Source organism: Artibeus jamaicensis, unplaced genomic scaffold, assembly GCF_021234435.1.
Source record: "Artibeus jamaicensis isolate MK-2021 breed Jamaican fruit bat unplaced genomic scaffold, CSHL_Jam_final contig_444, whole genome shotgun sequence".
In the NCBI taxonomy this organism is placed as follows: Eukaryota; Metazoa; Chordata; class Mammalia; order Chiroptera; family Phyllostomidae; genus Artibeus; species Artibeus jamaicensis.
In genome coordinates, this window is record NW_026521831.1 from 10,275,606 (window position 1) to 10,297,171 (window position 21,566).

The 21,566-nt window shown below is 45.3% G+C and overlaps 2 protein-coding genes across 11 annotated transcripts in view; one reads left to right on the forward strand and one right to left on the reverse strand.

Annotated features, from left to right (window-relative positions):
- Positions 1 to 6,993, reverse strand: part of TDP1 (tyrosyl-DNA phosphodiesterase 1) — a 69,497-nt gene extending 62,504 nt beyond the window's left edge. For 4 of the 9 annotated variants that reach the window (XM_053666046.1, XM_053666044.1, XM_053666045.1 and 1 more), the window contains exons 1-2: positions 5,756 to 6,090; positions 3,029 to 3,603 (exon numbers count right to left, since the gene is read on the reverse strand). In XM_053666046.1, coding sequence (XP_053522021.1) covers positions 3,029 to 3,596 — 568 coding nt within the window. In that variant the 5' untranslated portion in view covers positions 3,597 to 3,603; positions 5,756 to 6,090. Of the gene's footprint in view, positions 1 to 3,028; positions 3,604 to 4,129; positions 4,301 to 4,903; positions 4,981 to 5,427; positions 5,735 to 5,755; positions 6,091 to 6,208; positions 6,420 to 6,711 lie in introns of those variants that run through there. The other 5 variants (XM_053666041.1, XM_053666039.1, XM_053666040.1 and 2 more) reach the window with 5 other exon arrangements.
- Positions 6,994 to 7,208: 215 nt separating this feature from the next.
- The window catches only part of EFCAB11 (EF-hand calcium binding domain 11), a 123,822-nt gene continuing 109,464 nt past the window's right edge, over positions 7,209 to 21,566 (forward strand). For both annotated transcript variants that reach the window (XR_008391805.1, XM_037130416.2), the window contains exons 1-3: positions 7,209 to 7,371; positions 7,877 to 7,972; positions 11,262 to 11,307. Coding sequence is in view for 1 of the 2 variants with exons in the window: in XM_037130416.2 (XP_036986311.2) it covers positions 7,297 to 7,371; positions 7,877 to 7,972; positions 11,262 to 11,307 (217 nt within the window). In the remaining variant the exon portion in view is untranslated. The remainder of the gene's footprint in view (positions 7,372 to 7,876; positions 7,973 to 11,261; positions 11,308 to 21,566) is intronic.

Below are 21,566 nucleotides of genomic sequence, written 5' to 3' on the forward strand. Positions count from 1 at the left end.
TATTTACTGAGCGCCTCCTGCCTTCCAGACACGAGCTGGATGCCGAGGCACAAAGGCTTTACAGCACAGAAAACTCCTCTGAGGGAAGCTCCTACCTTCGGGGGAGCTGTAGCACCAGGAGATGAAACTGCCACAGAGTCCGTGACAGTGTCCCCCCATTCCGCCCCACCAGTCACTGCTCTTCCCACCTTGGTTTTACTCATCTGTCGTGGCCCATCTGCGGCCCCTCCTCCTCAGTGACATCTTCTGAACAACCCACAATTTTGTACTGGGTTGGCCAAAAAGTCAATTATCTTTTTTCAGTTCGATGGCTCTAGTAGTGCTCAGTTGTCTTTAAGTTCATTCAAAACAATTTTGTTGGACTGTATTGTGACAACTGTCATATCAGTGTGCATTAAAAAAAATCCAAACTGGTGAATTTTTGTGCAGCCATTTTAATACTGAAGACAGAAGAAATACACAACATTTTCAGCACATTATATTTTATTATTCCAAGAAAGGTAAAAACGCAACTGAGACACAAAAAAGATTTGTGCGGTATATGGAGAAGGTGCTATGACTGATCAAATGTGTCAAAAGTGGTTTGTGAAGTTTCGTGCTGGAGGTTTCTCAGCGGACGATGCTCCATGGTCTGGTAGAGCAGGTGAAATTGACAGTGATCAAACTGACACATTGATAACAATCAATGTTATACCACGTGGGAGAAAGCCAACATAGTCAAAATAGCCAAATCAATAGTTATTGGTGAAAATGAAAAATGTCTTTAAAAACGTAACGGACTTTTTGGCCAACCCAATACATGTCGTATGTCCCCTTCCACACGTTGGACTGACACAGTGAACAGTTAAGACGCTGAATTCCTGGGCTCAAACCCCAGCTCTACCATTTACCATCCCTGTGACCTTGGGCAGGTTTTCAATTTGCCTAAACTGCAGATCCGCTGCGCATCCGAGGAAGACAGCTGTCACATCTCCTAACAGGCTGTTGTGAGAATTAAAGGAGACGCTCTGTGCAAAGCTCCCATCTCAACGTTCCCTCCGCTTCCTCCTCATCTTGGTGCTAACAGCCAGTCTTTATCACTTTATTACATGGCAAAACCTTGCACAGTTCTCTGCATCCACTGCTGTCAAACAAAACAAAACGAAAGCACTGAGATCTGGCCCATATTTCTTGAAAGTACCCACACAAGAGAATCTCAAACAGAAAAAAAATGACCTGTCAAATCTAACTCCCTTACAGTGTGGAGTTAGATACACCAACATTTACGTATCAGAGAAGATATATAATATGTAATTATATAACTATGTGCAATTAAAACATTACTGATGGTGGGACATAACCCAATCTTGAGAGTGGGCCAGAAAAACAGGTGATCCGGAATAAGGATAATGTTCACTTTGTGTATCAGCCATGTTAGCCTGCTGTGCCGGTCACTTCCTGTGTTTCCCTCCTTTTTTCTGAGACCCCAGTTTAAAAGAAGAGCAAACTGAAATATAAAGAAAGGCAGGTGGGTCCTTTGTTAATCACACACACAGCGAGGGAGCGGTGAAGCCAGGTTTCAAATCCCGGGTCTTGATTCTTGGGCTCCTGTTGTTCCTCCTTAAAGGAAAACTGTTTCCTCTCTTCACCTAACACTTCTGACACCAAGGGCGCTGGGTTTTCCCCACATACCGATTCTCCAATTCTCTGCAGCCGGATATCCTCCAATTTCATTCAATTCTGACACCATCCACCTGGCACTGGCATCACATCTCACGGGTTAAGGGCTCAGCCCCCACCTCAGACGCCCATCACAAGTCCAGACCTCCTGGACTTCTCTGCCTGTAACTTCCCATGATCCCCTCCTCAGGTCTGATCATTTGCTAGTCTCACAAGACTCAGGAAAGCACTTTGGATGAGTGGTTTACTATAACAGGTGCAACTTGGGAAGAGCCAGGCGGAAGAGCCACACGGGGCATGGGGAAGGGTACGGAGCTTGGTGCCCTCCCAGCACCTCCCTCCTGGCACCTCTCCTAGCACCTTCCTCCTGGCACCTCCGTGGGTACTCCAGCCTGGAGGCTCTCCAGACCCACTCAGCCAGGGTTTTTTAAGGAGGCCTTGTTACACAGGCATTTTGATTAAATCATGGGCCATTAGTGATCAACTCAGCCTCCAGTCCCTCTCCTCTCTCTGGAGGTGGGCGACGAGGCTGCAAGTTCCACCTTTAATCGTGTGGTTGGTTCACTGGGCAACCAGCCCCCCATTCTTAGGGGCTTTCCCAACGTCACCTCATTCACACAAGCCCAGGTGTGGCTGAGAAGGGCCTGTTATAAATAACAAAACATACTCCCTTGACCTTTATTACTTTAGAGCTGTTTCAGGAGCCTAGAACAAAAACCAAATATGCCAGAGATGAAGACCAAATATATAACACAGTATCACACAGATGCACCCCGGGGAATAACTGAAGCAACCAAAGACCATCTTTTGGTTCAGAATGAAAACACCTATTTGCATGCCGGCTTTTTTTTTTTTTTTTTTTTTTAGTTTCTTTGGCAAGAACCAAAGCCAGGCTGCCAAGTAGTGGTCCTCAAACTTGACCGGGCATCTGAACCCTCTAAAGGGCTTGGTACACAGATTGCAGAGCCTCACCCCCACTGAATGTGGGTGGGGCGGAGACCCTGCATTTCTAACAAGTCACCACTGTGAAAACTGTGATGCTGCCGACTCAGGGACCAAAGAGAACTGCCAATGTCAAGTATTTGCTACCTCATGAATAAACTGTTGTTGATGAAGTTTAATCTCTAAGTGAAAAGTTAAACAATTTAAAACGTCACACTAAGTGTTCATCTACGGGGTTGTGAGAAACAGCCTCTGATTTCCTGCCCGAAGTAAACAGTTTGCCGTTAAAATGGCATTTTTCTTTTCCCTGAGGGTGGTCAAGACCACGCGGATCTCGGAGATCACTCTGGACGACCACCTGGGTTTCCACCGCCCGGGTTTCACCCGCACGAGCAGGCTGGCAGCTCCCCACACCGGCGCCACTTACCCTTGATATGCAGGGCTCCAGAATTATACTTGGGCTTAATTCCTGAGACTCTAGTGAGGTAAAACTGGAAGGGGTTCCCTCTATCCAGCATGTCCCAAATGTCCTGGCCTTCCCCAGACGTTTCGTACTCCTCCTTGTCCTCTGTGAGCGCATGGCGGGCAGGAGGGCCGTGATTTCCAGCTGTTGGGGCAGCACCGTCTTTGGGCGAGGCAATGCCTTTCTCCTCTTTGACTGCCACTTTCTCGGCCACCTTCTGCTGCGTCTCCGGGGGCAGCTCATCGTCACTGCTGGAGAGACACCAACCCAGCTCTTCCTGGGAACTGCTCTTCTGCCTCTTGGGGGGTGAAACTTCTGAGGCTGCATCTGCGTTGCTGCACTTCACGGGTGATATCTTCCTCCTGTGGGCGGCTTTCCGAGCCTGGGAACAGGTGTACCTAGGCTCATAGGCTGCTTGGTGCCCAGCACTGGGGGGAAGAGAGGTAGACGGATGGTTCGGTTTGGGCTTTTCATCCTCACTTTCGTCACTACTCGATATTGTCCATTTCCCATAATCACCTTCCTGAGACATTATATCTCTGGAAATGAAAGACAGAAATATTGTTACTTCCCATTCACTAGGACATTGGTAAACTAGCTTTCCTGCTCTCAAATTCCCTGTCCTGTGAGTGTCTACAATACATACAGCACCTGATACCTACCAGGCGCTGAGCCTCGTAACCAACATCAGCTGCTTTTCAGGTGCTTAGGGACACATTACCAAACTCTGCTATGGAATTTGGCAAAGAAAGTGTCAGCCAAAATCCTGGTCACCTTCTCCTCCCCTCCCTTAATCTTTCAACCTAGATCTTGTTCTTAGATGCCCCGGGAATAGGGGTTGAGCCAAAGTCCAAAACAAAACAAAAATGTTCATTCTTGACCGTGAAGCTTCCAGCTGCTGGGTTAGCTGGCGTTCAGGCCAATTTAAGAAGTTTCAAGAGTAATTCTGAGGATGCTCAAATTGTTACAGCCAAACTGGGATTTACATAGCTATCCCTCACTGAAGCCTGGAGCCTGAAGGACTTCAGTGATTATTTCTTACTTCCCCAAAGATGAGCTACTTACCATAAATCTTAAGAAAATCCTCAAAACAGTGTCACATGATCGATTCTATATATACATTACCTAGAAGTATATATTTCCATGAGCACCCAACTAACGTAATAGCTTACTGTCCTGATCCTAAATCAAAACGCTAAGTCCCACAAAGAACTTGTACTGAAGCAAAGCATTTTTGTTTTGTAAACCAAACAGTCTAGTTTCTACTTTCTCTATCTCACAAAAGGAAAATAGATGCCGAGAAGGTTGAAAATCTAAAGAAACTCCCCTCCAATTGCCAACTTGAAGCTTTACAGCTTTTATTAAGGACTTGAAAAATTTGTGGATGCAAATGAGTACTCCTCTTAAAGCTGCTAGCTCTCCTTCTCCCCCGCCATACTACACCTGGCTGCTGCTTAAAGAGTTTGCAGAAAACATCAGGAGGGCACAGGAGTAAGGCTCCTCCGTGGAGACCCTCTGGGGCCTTTTAGTGGGTAAACATGGGCCCTGATTTCAAATCTAGTCATTACTAGGTAGCAAATGTGCACGCAGACAGGTTACTTAACTGCTGAACCTAAGTATCCTTCTTTATAAAAGGGGCATCATACCTACGTTCCTGAGTTCATTCATCCGACATACTTATGGAGCAGCCACCATGTGCCAAGCACTGGGAATAAAGAGTTAACCACATACAAACGTTTTCTGCCTTAGAAGAGCTAACATATCTCAGGGGGGAAGAAAAAGCCCGACAGAAAAATAAACAAACAAAAAAACCAAGATATCTTTACAGACATTCCTTACGTTTTACAGGTGTGAGACAGAATCAGGGATGCCCTTACTATGGAACACTCTGAATAAGTAACATTTAAGTGGGATCTGGAGGATGAAAGGTACCAGCAGCGGTGGGGTGAAGCAGTAGTCCAAGTAGAGGGAACCCAACCTGCAAAGGCCACGAGCTGGGAACCAGGCTGTAGTAACTGCAGAAGCAGAGGGAAGGACTTGGTCAAGTAACACAATGGTCCAGGATGAAGAGGGTGGGGACGAGTAAATATACTGGGTTTTATTCTAAGAACTGTGGGGCTCCATCAAAGGGCTTTAATAAGCAGGGGAGTACCTTGGTCCTATTTACCCCTTTAAAAATATTCCGTTTCTAACAACTCTGAGTGGAGAATGATTTGGAAGGAGACAGAAGTCGAAGTGAGGAAGCTCCTGCAAACACACTCGGGGAGCTGCCTGATGGAAAACGGCGGGGATGGAATGAAGTGAGTGGATTCGGGGTACGTTTAGGGCAATAATGACAGCTGCTAACTTTTCTGTGCGCTTACCTTGGGCCAGGCACCAATCGAAGCGCTTCACCAGGGATTAACTCATTTCACTTTCACAAGAAGTCTACACCAAGTACCACGACTGTTCCCACTTACGGGGAAACTGAGCACAGAAAGGTTAAATGTCCAGCATGGGATAAACGCTCACCATGAGCTGGCTCTCACCCCTAACAGCAGAGACCACCCACCTAACTAAGCCGAGAAGCCGGAATAAGAACCGGGGCAGGGGGAGCCTCACGTCCCCACTCCCGCAGGACTCGGGTTGCAGCGCCAGCTGCTCGCACCTAACAGGCACTGGAGGAGGTCGAGGCCTAGGAGGGGACCCTACCTAGTTTCTACAAGATGCTCCGCTTCCAGCCCCGCCGGGACCTCACGACTTCGCGGGATCCACGCTGCCCGCGCACCGCCACCAGGCCGGAAGCAGCACTAGCGCAGGCCCAGTTCCCGCAGCCGCCGGTGGCTCCGAAGCCCGCAGCCGCTCGGGATCCCGCCCCTCCTCGGTCCCGGCGCCTGCGCGCAGTTCAAACTCTCCCGGCACCGGCGAGCACCTCGCGGCGGAGCTTCAGCCCCTTCGCCTTCGCCTTCCCCTTCCGGGACGTCCGCCGCTGGGTCCCAAAGACCGCCGGATACAAGGGGTTGCCACGAGCTCTCCCAGCAGGAGGCGAAGGGGTGACTTGGTGTCTGGGTCTCGGCTCACCTCCTGGCCACTTCTCTCAAAAAAGGACATAACACAAAACAAACAAACAAAAAATAAAACCGGAGAGAGGAAAATAACTGTTACCTCCTTCTCTCAGTTAATTAGCAAAACACATCCCATTCACTGGAATTCTCACGGACAGCTTCAGGCTCTCGGGGCTCGAGGCTGGGGTGCGGGGTGGGGGGCGGTGGTTCTAGAGGCCGAGAGAGGACCAGCTGAGCATCGAGGTGGCTAAGGGCTGAGACCTGTGTCCCGGGAGAAGCGGGCTCGCCTGGGGCGCACAGTGTTACACCTGCTGTAAAATACAAAGTTAAATGAGCTCCCCCTCGGAATCGACCTCGAATGCCCATTTCTGATTTGAAACCGGTGTGTATGTCTCTGAGCGTGCGTGTGCTTTTGAATCTTACTGATTTGCCTGAACAAAGAGCGGTCCGAGACTAACTCGGTTGCAAAACGGAGCCTTCTCCACACCCCCTACCTTTAATAAGGATGTTTGCGATGGAATTTGGGCTCAGTGCTGTTTGTGCTACTTACTCTTGGAGTTTCTTTCATACAACCTCCTCTCCCGGACAACTGAAGAAACTAACCTGTGTAAATGTCCTCACGGTTCAGTCGGTTTGTCTGTGCCAGACATCGTGCTACGTGCTGGGGATTCAGGGAGGACAAAACTGACCCCGTGCGGCCGGAACCCAATGACTTGCTGATCTGCGCGTGAATGCTGGACTTGGCTCGTTTTGTTCGATTCTTCATATGCTTTGTCCACACTCTTTGTGTCTCCTATGAAAGCACACTGTGGTAGATCATAGTTATCAAAAGTAACTTATTGCGAAGTGTGGGGGCAGAGAGTCATTGAAGTAGGACCTGGGCGAGCTGGCTCTCCAGCCGCGCATAAGGAGTTAAGGGGACCAGACCCAGCGTGGTCCAGCGCCGGGGGCGGACCCGAGAGACTCTCCGCCATAGGCTGTTCCAAGGAAACGTCCTTAAACAAAGCCTCTGGCCAATAGAACTGCGGCACCAACACCGGTGGCTTGCGGATCGTCCAATGGGAGCAGACATTGGAGGTGCTGTGCCTCGTTCAGTTTCGCGAGCGGGAGCGAGCTTGGTGGGTGGGCTGGGGTTCGTTGGGCTTGCGGAGGTCGCTGGGTTGTCTCGATTTGGTTGTGGCGGTCGAGATGTTCTTCTCCCAGGTCGGGGCCCGGCCAAAGACGTGGGAAGCCAGCCGCTCGGAACACAAGAGATGGGTGGAAGTAGGTGTCTCGGATTTTAACTTGACTCGGGGTTGCGTAGATTAAGACTGGTCTGTCAATCCCAAGTGTCATTGTTGATGCCTGAGCCTAGTGCTGCTAGGCTCTGGCTCCCTGTCCTGTGTCCTGGCTACTTCTAAGTCCCTTCTGTTCTTCGCTGCGTAGTTCAGTAACAACCTGCATATCTCCTCCTGCCTTTCAGAGCAGGCAAGTCCCTTTGCTTCAGTATCCTAATCCTCGGACCGAATTTTGGGCAGAAATTATCACAGAAGTTTAAAGGAATTAATTTGTGTCAGTTTAGCGATTAAGTCATTGCAATTTCTGAGGGGTAAGTTTAGCAAATAATTAAGATTTTTTGAGTATTAACAGCGAGATGATGACACTCCAGTTGCAAGCCTACTGGTGGGCCGAGTTTTAGGTTTTGGAGGCTCAAATTAAGACTAGTAAGAAAAATAATAGAACAATTGAAAGGTTTCTGTCTTAACGAAAGATATTTAATGTTCCTTAGGTATTCAAAGTCTGTGATGAAGATAACAAAGGCTACCTAAGCAGAGAGGACTTTAAAGTTGCTATTGTAATGCTGTTCGGGTACAAGCCTTCCAAGGTACAGCTTTCTTTGTGTCTAGGGATGGGGCAGACAATAAGAAGCTCTGATGATGAATGGATCCTCGTGGTAGAGTGCAGAGGGCTAGCTTAAGATATTTATATGGTTAATCGCTGCCTTATAAGCAGTTTCAGAGATGTGCCCGGTGCTGAATTTTACTCATTTTTTTTTCCTCTAGAACCCAACTTAGGGATGCATTAAGAAAGCCATCTCACTAGAGCCCGTGAAATATGAGCTGCTCGGAAGGTGTGGAGAGGGAGGGCACAGAGGAAGTGACCTGCAGGGGTTTTTTTATTATTTAATTTTTTTCTTTGTTTAAATTGTAGAGGTGATACATTAACATACTAAAAGTTCAAACTGCAGAAAAGTATAAAGTTGCATGTAAACTCCTCCCCCCACCCCACTACGGGAATCCCACTTACGGTTTACCACTAGGAACTTTCTTGTGTATCATTCCAAAATTTCCTCTGCAAGGCAAACATGTACATGAAAATATCACTGTCTTTTCTGACTTAAGGGTAGTTGAACATAAAAGCACCCACAACCACCCCATTAAAAACGTAGTCTTCTTATTATCCAGTTTCCTGGTTTTGGTCATTTAGATTGGTTCCCCTATGTTTCGTGTCTACAAACATTGCTGCTGTGGGCAGCCTTTTGTATCTGTATCTGTGCTTGTGGGTGTACATCCGTGGAAGAAATTCCTAGAAGTACAAGTCCTAGGCACATCTGAATTGTTGTTGGACATTGGTCTCTAGGAAAGGTTGCATTAGTTTACTAATAATGAGAGTAGAGCTGAATTTCGATGACTCTCCTACTTTAGTAGGGCCAGTTTCCCGTTCCCCCCCATCTTTGTGCTGTTACATCGCATTCTAGAAGTGGGACCCAGCTCTTGTTAAGCTGCTGAACTGGAATTAATCCGAGGCAAGATCTTGTCCAGGATTAAGAAATTCAGCTGGAGTCATCAAGCAGAGGGAGCACTCAGGACTCTGCCTGCAATGCTTTCCCCTCATGCCCTTGGTAGACCAAACAGCTTGGCTATCACTTTGACCCATTGTTGCTCATGCGGGGGCTCTGTGCAAGCCCAGCAAAGCCAGAGACCACATGATGTCCCACTTCTCCGTCCTTCATTATGCTTAAATGCATCACAACATGGTAAATATGGTCTGTGACCATATGAATACCCCAGGTGGGTTCAGAGTGGTTCAAGTACTAGGCCATGTCCGTTACTGAGTGGCTGATTACAAAGCTCAGAGGAGAAGCCAGGGCCGGCTCCCAGAAATTGCAGCTCTTCTGTTAACCTGCAGTCATTTCAGCTGGACTTTTAAAGCAGGTCAGCTAAGCAGACTCTGCCTTTGAAGCATTGTCTTTATGACTGTGTTCCACTGGAAAGATATCACCCTGGAGTCTACTTGGTTGGTTTTAATTTCGGAGTGTAAGTGAGGAACTTGGTGACAGGTATGGTGGTGTGGTAACTTATGTATGTTCACTCCATGAAGTTTAACAGGTTTTAGCTTTTATTTTCATACCTGGTTGAGGTTTTGGATTGTATTTTTGTATTTTTAACCTAATGAAGTGTTTTACTGACTGCAGATCACTAAAGAGTAAAGAACTGGTATAGCAAGTCACCTATACACTTACCAAGCATTTGTAGAATAAAGTTTTATTAAATAAGTAACACTTAATGTGTACCCTGTATGAAATGTAATAGTTTCTTTTTTTTTACTTTTCTACTGGGTTGAGGTTTGGGGTTTTTTTTTTTTCGAGTATTGCATTTGAGTAAATGAAATATTTGCTGAATGCAGGTCGTGAAGCAGTTAAAACACTCACGTCATAAATCACATGCAGTTGTTTACCCAGTGAAATGATTGTGTTCCTAATTAATAAAAAGAGTTTGCTACTTGCTAGAAATAGAAAATGAATAAAACATCGCCCCTGCTTTGCAGTTGTTTACAGTTCAGTGTACAGAGACTAACTAAGAGAAGAACAAAAAGTGAAGGGGAAGGAGGAGGTTCTGACCCTAGTGACGGTCAGAGTCTAGCGACAACTGTAATGGGAGTCCGAGTGTCATTCAGACTAGAGGAGCCCGACGGGCCTCTGATAGGGAGTGCCTGGGAGCGCTTCGTGGTGGCGGGAGAAGTCATGCCCTTATGATTGATTGGACGTGGTGATGGTAAGAGAGTCGCGTGACACCAGGACTGAAGCAACTGTGATGCCACCAAGTACGAAAATTTGGGGACAGGTTTCAGTGAAAAGTCAAGGAGTTCTGATGGGGGCACATTAGGTTTGAGGGGCCGTGAGTGTGCCAGGTGCCTTCACTCACCAAATACCGTGCTGGTGCTGGGGTGTGGCCGTGAAGATCTGCTCTCAGGTTGGGCTTCCTCTCTGTGATACGGTAAATCTGAAATTGGGGGCAGGGGGGCGGGGAGAGGTGAGGGCCAGAGATAGACCGGGGACTCCTCAGCTCACAGGTGGTATACCGCTCAACACAGGACACTGGGTGGCATTGCCCAAGGAGAGTATGCGGAGAGGGGTGGGCAGTGGTCTGAGGGCAGAAGACTGGGGAGCACCATTTAAGAGAAGAGGCAGGGGACGGGGACGTCCTGAAGAAGATGCGGTAGGAACCCTGTGGGGGAGGCAGGAGGAAACAGGAAAGGGCCGGGCATGGAACCCAAGGTAGAGAAACTAAGTCAGGTGCTGTCAAGGTTCTAATTCCATGATGGTCCCCACCGTATTGTATAATATTTAGTGAAGGCAGGTCCCCGAACTTTATATGCAGTGTGTGATTAAATATGTTTAAAATGCACAGACGAAAAAGTTAGGCCAAAATGTTAATGGCTTTCATTGGATGGCTGATTTTAAAAATTGTCTTCATAATTTTTTAATATTTTTCAAATTTTCAACATCATTTTTTTTTACAATTGGGGGAAAAACATAAAATGAAACCATCTGGCCCATTGTGACAATTTATATATTTGTCTAAAATGGAAAGGTCACCTTTAAGGTTATGCCGCATTTGGGACAGCCAAGTCCATTTTCTGTGCTTACTCTGTTTTGGTCAATGGAGTAGAATTTTGGGGTCATTAGAGCCTGTAGCAGATTAGCGTCTGGTGTCTTACAGATATTGGTGAAAGAGGGAAATGACTGTCATAGCTGTCCTGTGACATCGTGTGCCTGCAGGGCCCAACAGAGTTACTTTCTCCTAAAATACAGTCTCTTCCTGAGGAATTAAGGACTTGCACTGTGAAAAAGTTTGATGAAATTTTATGCCCTATTCTTTCTTCTTTTCTAGATAGAAGCCAATGCCGTGATGTCTTCAGTAAATCCAAACACTTCTGGTAATTAATAAAATTAATATTAACTTTTTTGTATCCTCATTTAGATATTTATGAAAGTAAAAGAGTAAATATAGAGACTATAAAGCATTGTGTTCTGTTTTCAATGCTTTGTTCTGTTTCAAAGAAAGAAGTTTTGGTTCTTTTAATTTTGATTAATTCGTGTGTTCATAAGTATATATTTATTGTAGGAAAATTTTAAACCATTGAAAAGCATAAAGAAAAAATCTCGCTTGTAGTTTCAACATCCAGGGGCTGATCTGGGTTTCCTGATGTGAGCAGCTCAAGTGGCACTTACTGAGATGGGAAGATTTGGAGTTTGGGGAGACCAAGAGCTGAGTTTTTAGACGATTCAAGCCATGAGATCAAGGCTTGGTCTGTATGAATATGTAGTTCAGAGCAAAGCCGTGGGCTGAGGAAACAAATTTGGGAGTTTTCAGCATGGATGTGGTTTTTGAAGCCATGGCAATGGATGAGACCTCCTCTCTAGACAGAGGGGACTGAGAACCTTAGGAACTGTAACCGTTGGAAGTCAGGTTGAGGATGAGGAAATGGAAAAGGAGAGTTTGGAGGGACCGATGGGCAGTGTTGGATCCAAAGGCAAGAGAAGTGGGTGTGGTCCTCACTGTGGAATGCGGTGGAAGAGTCAGTAGCATAAGAACTGAAGAGGATCCGTCAGTATTGGCAGCCTGAGCGGTGTTTGGTGACTTGAGCAAGAGCAGTGTCTGTGTGGGGGGATGGCAGGGGCCAGGCCAGAGGGGGTCCAAGGTAGACGGAAAGTGAGAAATTGTGGCAGGTCTTTCACTAGGACCTCAGTGGCTATGGAGCAAGAGCAATATTTGCTGTTATTTATTTGTTTTGTTTACTTATTTATTTATTTCATTAAGAAGATGTTTCTAAGCTTAGCGGAGTGATTTAGAGAAGAGGGAAAAGGAAGATGAGAGGCAAAAAGACTCATCTTGTTTGAGGAGTAGGGTCCAGAGTGCGCTGGGTTGGCTTTTTAAACATTACTTTTTAAAGAAATAATTTAAAGTAGTATAGAGAATGGCTGTATGCCTTTTGCCCAGATTCACTTATTGTTAACATTTTACCCCATTTGTTTTCTCATTGGCGCTTCCTGTCACCCTACCCTCTCTTGCCACCCTGTACATAAGCACAGCACACTCCATAACTTCATGCATTTATATTGATACTTTTAAGTATATTTTATTGATTATGCTATTACAGTTGTCCTAATTTTCTCTCTTTGTTTCCCTCTACCCAGTACCCCCCTTCCTTCCAAAGATTCCTCCCCCAACCTTAGTTCATGTCCATGGGTCATGCATATGAATTCTTTGGCTTCCTTATTTCTGATACTATTCTTAGCAAACTCCCATCTGTTCTGTATCTACAGAATTATGCTTAATCCCTGTACCTTCTCCTCCATTTCTCCCTCTTCCCTCCCAGCTGATAACCCTCTGAAAGATTTCCGCAACTACGATTCTGTTCCTGTTCTGGTTGTTTGCTTAGTTTGTTTTTCTTTTTTAGATCCAATTCTTGATAGTTGTGAGTTTGTTGCCATTTTATTTTTCATAGTTTTGATTTTCTTTTTCTCAGATAAGTTCCTTTAACATTTCATATAATAATGTTTTGGTTATGATGAAATCCTTTAGCTTTACCTTGTCCGAATATCTCTTTATCTGCCCTGTGATTCTAAGTGATAGCTTTGCTGGGTAGAGCAATCTTGGCTGTAGGTCCCTGCTTTTCATGACTTCAAATATTTCTTGCTAATCCTTTCTAGCCTGTAAAGTTTCTTTTGAGAAATCAGCTGACAGTCTTATGGGAACTCCCCTATAGGTAACTAACTGCTTTTCTCTTGCTGCCTTTAAGATTCTTTCTTTATCTTTAACCTTTGGCATATTAATTATGATATATGGTGAAATGGGCCTCTTTGCATCCATGTTGTTTGGGACTCCCTATGCTTCCTGGACTTTCATGTGTATTTCCTTCACCAAATTAAGGAAGTTTTCTTTCATTATTTTTTTCAGATAGATTTTCAATTTCTTGCTCTTTCTCTACTCCTTCTGGCACCCCTATGATGTATTAGAATGCTTGAAGTTGTCCCAGAGGCTCCTTACACTGTCCTCATTTTTTGGAGTCTTTTTTCTTCATGTTGTTCTGGTTGGTTGTTTTTTGTTTCCTTATGTTCCAAATCATTGATTTGATTCTTGGCTTCATTGATTCTATGGTTGTTTCCTTGTAAATTGTTCTTCATTATAATTGGTGTATCCTTTGTTTCTGACTGGATCTTTTTAGTGCAGTTGAGGTCCTCACAAAGTTCCTTGAGCATCCTTATAACCAGTGTTTTGAATTCTGCATCTGATAGATTGCTTATCTTCATTTCTTTTAGCTCTTTTTCTATAGTTTTAATATGTTCTTTCATTTGAGACGTGTTTCTTTGTCTCCTCGTTTTGGCAGCTTCCCTGTGTTTGTTTCTGTGTATTAGGTAGAGCTGCTATGACTCCCTGTCTTAGTATCATGGCCTAATGTAGTAGGTGTCCTGTAGGGTCCAGTGGCACAACCTCCCCTTTCACTTAAACTGTGTACTCAAGAAGGCTCACTGAGGTAGGCTGTTGTTTGAGAGGATTCAGGAAGTTGTGAAACATGATAAAAGACCAGCCATTCATATGGAAAAGCTACTTTAAACAAGTGTTAGCCAGGTCAATGAGTCTCAGATAAGGTACTCACATTCTGGCTCTGGGGCTCTATGGGGGAGGGCTCAGAAAAGGGACAGTAGCCTCTGCCTGCCTTTTCTGTCTGAGATAAAGCTGTCCCCCAGCTCTGGCCTTGACGCCAGACACCTCAGTCCCTCCCGGTGTGCCCCTGGTGCCTTTCAAGCTGCTACCTCGGTGCTGGAGCTCAGAGGGAGGGAGACTGAGTAAGTCCACGTGTGGGCTCTTTAAGGGGAACTGCTTGAGGCTCCAGAAGTTTCTTCCACTGACTCAATCCCCACTGGTTTCTGCAGCCAGAAGTTATGGGGACTTATCTTCCTGTCTGCGGAACCCTGGGCTGGGGGTGGGGGATGTTGCCTGCTGTGGGGCTGGGACTCCTTGCTCCTGAGATTTCCCTCCTGAATTTTTATCCACCACAAGTGGATGTGGGATCAGCCTGTCCCATGTCTCTATCCCTCCTGCCAGTCCGGATGGATGTGGATTCTTTAATTCCGTAGTTGTCGGACTTCCATTCAGCTCGATTTCTGACAGTAGTGAGTGATGTTTGTTCTGTAGTTCATTGTAATTTTGATGTGGTTGTGCAGGAGTTGAGCTTTATTTACCTATGCCTCCCTCTTGATCTGAACATGAATTTTAAAATATATTCAAAAGGCGATAGGGTATATTAGTCATTTGAGAAACTCGGGAAAGATTGGGTTTGAGAGATGAGATCAAAATGTAGGTGCTTGATACCTTCCTTGAAATGACTGGGAAAGGGATCTTCTTCATACAAGCTCCAGTCTTTTCCCTTCCTCTTCTGGTCTTGCTATCAATGTCAAATTAACTTTCTCAAAGCACCACTTCACATTTTAAAGTGATACACACACAGCCAGGATACTAACTCTCTAACTAGCTTCAATATGTGTTCACTGAAAGGGAACCCTCAGGTTGTTTGGGAAGATGAAAGGGAAGACCAGCATTCAAGAGGAAAACAGCCATCCCGGCAGGAAATCACTGCTGAGTTCTGATTACTGCTAACATATTTTTTTTTGCTTTTAGAACTTTCTAAAACTGAACTGATTTCAGGAGGCCATCAACTCCCTCTTTCCTCCCTTTTTGACATAATTCATATTGAAATCTCTTTTTTTTTTTGAGGAAAGAGAGTTTATGCACAGATTCAATGTTTTGCCCAATATATTATCTCTCTCATTAATGTTTTGATCTTGAAGAAGAGCTGCAGTGTTGGCCTTGATTTTCTGGGAGCCGTTTATTCAGGTGGTCAACTTTCCAGGGTTCTTCTCGGTGGCTGTGACCCAGGAATGCCCCTACTAGCTATGGCTCTTCCAACCAGACAAGGTCGGGCCACGTCCTCGAATGCCACCCCCTGGGTTCTCTGTGCAGTGCCCAGTTGCTGCCCAGCCTTCTGGGGGAGGTCCACACCCACATCCTGGAGTGACCAGGAGTTGGCAGGGTCCTGATGGTGCACACATGTCACACAGAACCTAAACCTGGGTGCCCAGATCCTGCTTTCCAAGAGCTTCTGGTCTCTCCAAACATGGGTCGTTTCTGCAGCGGTTCCTCGTAAAAGTCAAGAGTGAAGAGCTAAGTTAAAGCTACTGGCAATAAGAGTAGAATGTCTACCGGAAAGTCATACAGAAGAATCTGAGGGCAGCCAGAATGAGGAGCAAAAAGGTGCTGAAGACCTTTTTAGCACTTATAACAAGAGCCAGGAACTAGGACTTACATCAGTGGGAGAGAAAAACCTCGCCACTGGTTCAAAGAGGCAGCAGACTGCCGTTGGGGTTGGTTGCGGTATACACTGTGGCTGACTCTTCCATGGGGCTTTATCCCATCATGCCCCTTGTTCTCCGTGATGTAGCCCACACCTGCTCTGAGTGCAGAGAATGAAAGAAGTTTGCAACTAGAAGAACCTAGAAATCTGTCCTTCTTTCCCTTGGTTAAACTGAGGAAATTGGATTCCACGGAGGAATAGTCACTATCTTAATCCTGGCATTTGATGGTTCTTTAAGATTTACAGATACTTTTGCAGGTGTTGCAGTGTTTGTTATTATCATAGATATTACACCTATGGTTTCCTAGTGCCTACTGCACCCAGGATCTGTAATGTCCAGGACTGTTTAGGAGTTTTTAAATCGAAGGCAACTACTCTGTGATACGACGATTATACCCATTTTGTAAGTTTAAAAAGAAATCCCGAAGCTTAGAGAGGTGAAGCGGTTTGCCCAGGTGGCACAGTGGGCCAGTGAGTAGCCGACCACAGTGGTCTGACCTCCAGGCTCACCCTGTCAGCCATTCAATAAACCGCTCCCCTGATTTTGACAGCGCCGGGAGTCCGATTAGCCGGTTATGGCCGTGGACTTGAGGCCAGTGTTCATTCCCTTAGGAACTTACTTAATGAGTTGAAGGCAGGGGTGGGTCAGTACAGAAAAGGCAGGTTCTGCGTAGCTCGCAGATGGTGACGTCGAAGTTGGTTCTGTGCGACTCAGCGTTCTGCGCAGACGGGAAACCACAACCAGGTGTGGCGATCCACACGATAGAAACTGGAGAGACACCGTTTCCCCTGATGTGGGAAATGGTCTCACAGTGTCTGTGAGTGGACACGGATGCCCACAAAACGGTTCAGTAAACACGTTAGTGAATTTTGGTGGCTGTTTCTTTAAATTTCTTCCCTGTGGGCCAGTGGTGCCGAGCACGCCCAGGAAAGGTGAAGACCACGTGTGGTCTCAGGTGATTGGACTTCACTGTGGGGCACATCGTAGAGCATTTTGCATAAAAAACAGCCGCTGAGAAGGGCACGGACGTTACCCACCGAGCCCTCCCACAGCCGCCTCTGCGTTTTCCCAGATCCACATAGAATACGCCCGCAGGAAAGAGCCAGAGCAGAGTGCATCAGAATTTTGCCTTAACTGGGTAATTAGATTGATGGTCCCCCCCTTTCTCTTTCCTCACATTATTGCTCTTTTAGAACAGTGAACATATTTTACTTTGATACTTAAAAAGGAAAAAGGCTTTCTAGGAACTCCTGACCTTTAACTTTGATGGGAAAATCAAAGAGGTTGATTTTTCATAACGGTGATCACAGACTATTTGACTCAGCCGTGCTCCCCAGTGTCGGTTCAATCGAAAAGTAGTTTGTGGATGCTGAGGCGAATGGCCAGTTGGCCTGTGTGTTTTTGTTTATCACTGTCTTGTCTGATTTGTTTTGAACCAGATAGTTTACTATTAAATATATTCTTGGCCTAGATTTACATTTCCTTCTCTAGTCTAAGTTCCACATAAATAGCCACGGTCACAGTGTATCCGGCATAACTAAGTTTTGTTTGACTACAGATTTCATACACATTGAGGTTACCTTTTCTTAGAATCATAATCCTAGGACTATTTTGTGGTATCGCTCACGGATTAAGTAAATTAGTTTATCTATTTACCCACTTGGAGGATGCTTCGTGCATTGTAGGGATAGGGGAAAAAGAGCCACTGACCTAAAGACATTTAAAAAAATGAACTATGGGTTAGGAGAAATGAAAGAAGTATTGTCACTTCTTTTATGGCCAGATGTCACATCCATACTGGAGACAAGGAAACCTCTAAGAATGCAGAGGAAGCCAACGCTCCCTCCCTGAGCAGGCGTGGGCTGGAGCCACGCTGGAAAGGAGGGTTGGGATTGGAAAGGGTGGGGAAGCGGAGAGGAGAGCGTAGTGTGTGAATGACCGAGGTGCAGGCTCCAGCCTCGAGCGTGTCCTCTGGTGCTTGCTCTCTGCACCTGCCGCCCGCGCCCGGTGGCTGCGGAACCCAGCAGGAAGTTAGACTTAGCCCCTACACTCCATGGCCATCAAAACGTTGCATGTCACGTAGACTTTGCTGAGGCCTTTTTTATGGTACAGAAAAGGGGCGTTGCCATCCGCTCTCCACAGCAGGCGTGGAAGGCCGGGTTAGCACGTTCTCCGCTGTGGGGTTCTTCCTGCATTACGCCGTCCACCCCCTGCCTTGGGAGTTTCTCAGAGACCCTCTTCCTCCGCTCTGCCCACCCTCAGGGCTGAAGTTTCTTCTCCCAGGTCCCTGTCCCTCATTTTACAATATCCCTTCTTCCACGCCCCCCTCAGATTTGCATACCTAAAGCTCTCAGCTGTCATACGGTCAATAATGAATCAGAAACATTGGAATCCACCCTCCTTGGAATATTTTTACCTGCTGCATCAGCAAGGAGTATAATGTACTTGTTCATCGATTGTGTTTAGCAGAGTAAGCTGCCCTGATAGAAGTTGGGGGTTGGGAAGGGGGTTAAGGGTTAGGACTTTGCACTATTAACACCAAGGAAGCTTTGAAGGTTTATGAGCAGGAGATAGACAGAATACTTGACAGAAATAAGGTTTTATTGGTTCAGATTTCTCTATCATGCTCTAACCTGTTTTACTCTTTCTTTTCAATTTCCACCCAAAGTGAGAGTAAAACTTGATTTCTCCCATTAAGGATGATTCTCTTCTCTTCGATTCCCTTACTCTTATGCAAGAAGCCGGAAGCAAATTTTAGTCCTCCGAACGTACTTACTCAGCTCCCTGCAACAGCTCCATGTCATTGATGCCACTTCACGTTCCGTCCTTACTATGTATACATATATTTTAAAAGATGAAAATTTATTTTTTTAAAGGTTTCATTTATTTATCTTTCAAGAGAGGGGAAGGGAGGGAGAGAAACATCCATGTGTGAGGGGCACATCTATCAGTAGCCTCTCCAGTGCCCCCTACTGGGGGCCTGGCCCACAACCCAGGCATGTGCTCTGACTGGGAATCAAACCAGCGACCTTTCGGTTTGCAGGCCTGTGCTCAGTCCACTGAGCCGCACTGGCCAGCAGTGTCCTTACTGCGTTTTTATGCGAACACATTTTATCCTTTTTTCCCCTCTTGGCCTCCAGAAGTCATAACCTGAATTCTATTTCTCATGCTAGAGAAGGCTTGCATTATACCTGTAGAAAAGCTCCTCAAGCCTTTTAAACCTGAAATTTCAGGCGTTCTTCAACCCCTAGGAAAATTAATATGTGGCATTATGAACGTGAACCCTCCCCTCTACTCAGTCTAAGGCCAGACCTACCGTCCAAAGAAGCTGGCCTTTTTATTGTTTTCTCTTTTACTCTCTCCAGGTTTATTGCAGTTTCTAATTTCAGCTCATGCGATAGCCATAACTTGACCACTGCTTCATTTTCAGGAGGATTTCTCTACGTGCACGGGCCCTGAAGCTTAGACCTGTGAACAAAAAATATATACATAATGAAACTTTCAGGGAAAATACTTATATAGTTTTATTGGACTCTTCGAATATACCCACCCTGTAGTGAAAGATGATTACCCTCCTAGGAAACTGATTAAAAACAAAAAATAGAAAAGGTAACACTTCCTTGTCTGTCTCTCTGTGTGAATATCTATCTCACATGCCTTAAGTAGTGTGGGAAGTGAAGTATATGTGAGTGTATTCATTGCAGAACAGGAAAAGGGGTCATTTTGCCAAGAGTGGTTCATGAAATGGAAGGAAATGTTTTCAGTGATATGGAAAGTGCAGAGACCAGCAGTCTTGAAGGGTTTGTCAAGATCGTTGGTCCCCCTGGTCTTTAAGGCGTGATCTTCCGTCCTGGGTCCTGTGGGGGCACTTCCGGGATCACTGCTTGCCAGGGAATGGTGGGGAGCCCACCTCGCTCCAAACCGAACAGCTCTGTGTTCATCCTCCTACTCATTAAGCTTTCCTACATCTAAAAAAAGAAAAAGTTGCAAACTACTGATAGAATCCAACTGCCCGGGTGATTTCTGAACACTGTCTGCAGACAGAGTAGTAAGAAGCTCAGATAAACGCAGGGGTCCATGGTCCCTGATGCCCAAGGTTGCATTTGAGGTGAGAGTGCTTTGGACATGTTCCCTCTAGGGGTGGGCACTGGTAATGCAGGTCTCATTGTGTTCGAAATCTGATGGCAGCAGAATTATGAGTCTTTGTGAAGTGGTAGTTTTAGGTTTGAATATTGTAACAGCAGGTGGAGCTAGTGGGAGGACCTCTATTTCTCAGCCATTTAAAGAGCAGCAGATGCATAAGACTTACATTCATGAGCTTGCACTTTAGAGCTGCAGGAATAGCAAAGCATTACACAGTGGCTTTGAAAGTGATCTTAACTACTACAGTGTGGGAGCCAAGCTGGTGCAAAGTTCTGGGTCCTTTTCAGAGAAGGGGTTTGCATTTGGATATGTGTTGCCACGGAAGATTAGAACAAGCTAAGGGCATGTGAGGTGAGAGGGGGGAGCGGGGGAGTGTTTACATGGTGTAATATTACTTGATGACTTCTAGAGTATTGATTTCCAGAAATAAGGTGAACGATCCTGTGGGAAAATAGCACCAGTGAACTTGATTACATAATTAAAGTTATTTGTGTTGTTAGATTGTTTCTCTCTTTAAGTGGTGACAACCATGCAGTTGAAATCCACATTCTCACCTAGGAAAAGCTAAAGAACACCTGCTTTTTATCCAACATCATTATGAAATGAAGACCTGGCTAGTTTGTGGCTCCAAATACCAATGAGTTTTCTGAATATGCAATTTAAAAGATGTCACCACTCATGTATTTTTTTTTCTTGTGAATCATGCAATGAACTGGGAAATTGTGCTTTTTTTCCTTATCATTTCCCTAAATCAGATGCAATGATGAGAGCAAATATAATGCATGCATTTCCTTTCCTCTGAATTTTGTTTATTTATTTTTTACTATATCATATGCATTTAGAAACTGGGGTATCTGAAATGATTGATTTTGCTGGCTTTGTCAATCAAAAGAGACCTATGTTTTGGCATTTGTTTACAAAGTTACAAGATCATTTCAAACAGATTTTAATACCTTTTGATGAAAACTAGAAATAATGCTTCCCTATTATTTTATTTACTTATTCACAAACTTTATGAAGGCCTACTTACCTGCAGGGTGTCATGCTAAATAAGCACTGGTGATAGAATTTTGAGCAGTGAACAATGCTTTCCCTTAGCGTGTCTCAGGCGAGTGTGTGGCCAGATAATTACCACGGGAGCCAACAGAGTCTGTGACTGCTCTGAACAGAGTCACAGAAAGGGGACTCCAGGGGAAGAAATCAGGGTGGCTTTCAAAGAGGAGGTCAGGCCCTCGTTGCATCTGGAGGGAGATGTATTGGGTTGGCCAAAAAGGTTGCTTAGTTTTTTTCCCTACGATGCCTCTAGTTACACTTAGTAAATGTCTTTAACTTCTTCTGAAACAATTTTGTTAGATTGTATTGTGACAGCTGTTATATCAGCATGCATTTAAAAAAAATCAAAATTGGTGAATTTTTGTGTAGCCATTTTAATTTTGAAGATGGAAGAAAATTTGCAACATTTTTGGTGTATTATGCTTTATTATTTCAAGAAAGGTAAAAAAGCATGAAACACAAAAGGTTTGTGCAGTGTATGGAGAAGGTGCTGTGACTGATGGGATGGGTCAAAAGTGGTTTGCGAAGTTTCTTGACCAGAGAAGCTTCAGCCAAGACATTTTAGCCAAATAATCCTTTGCTG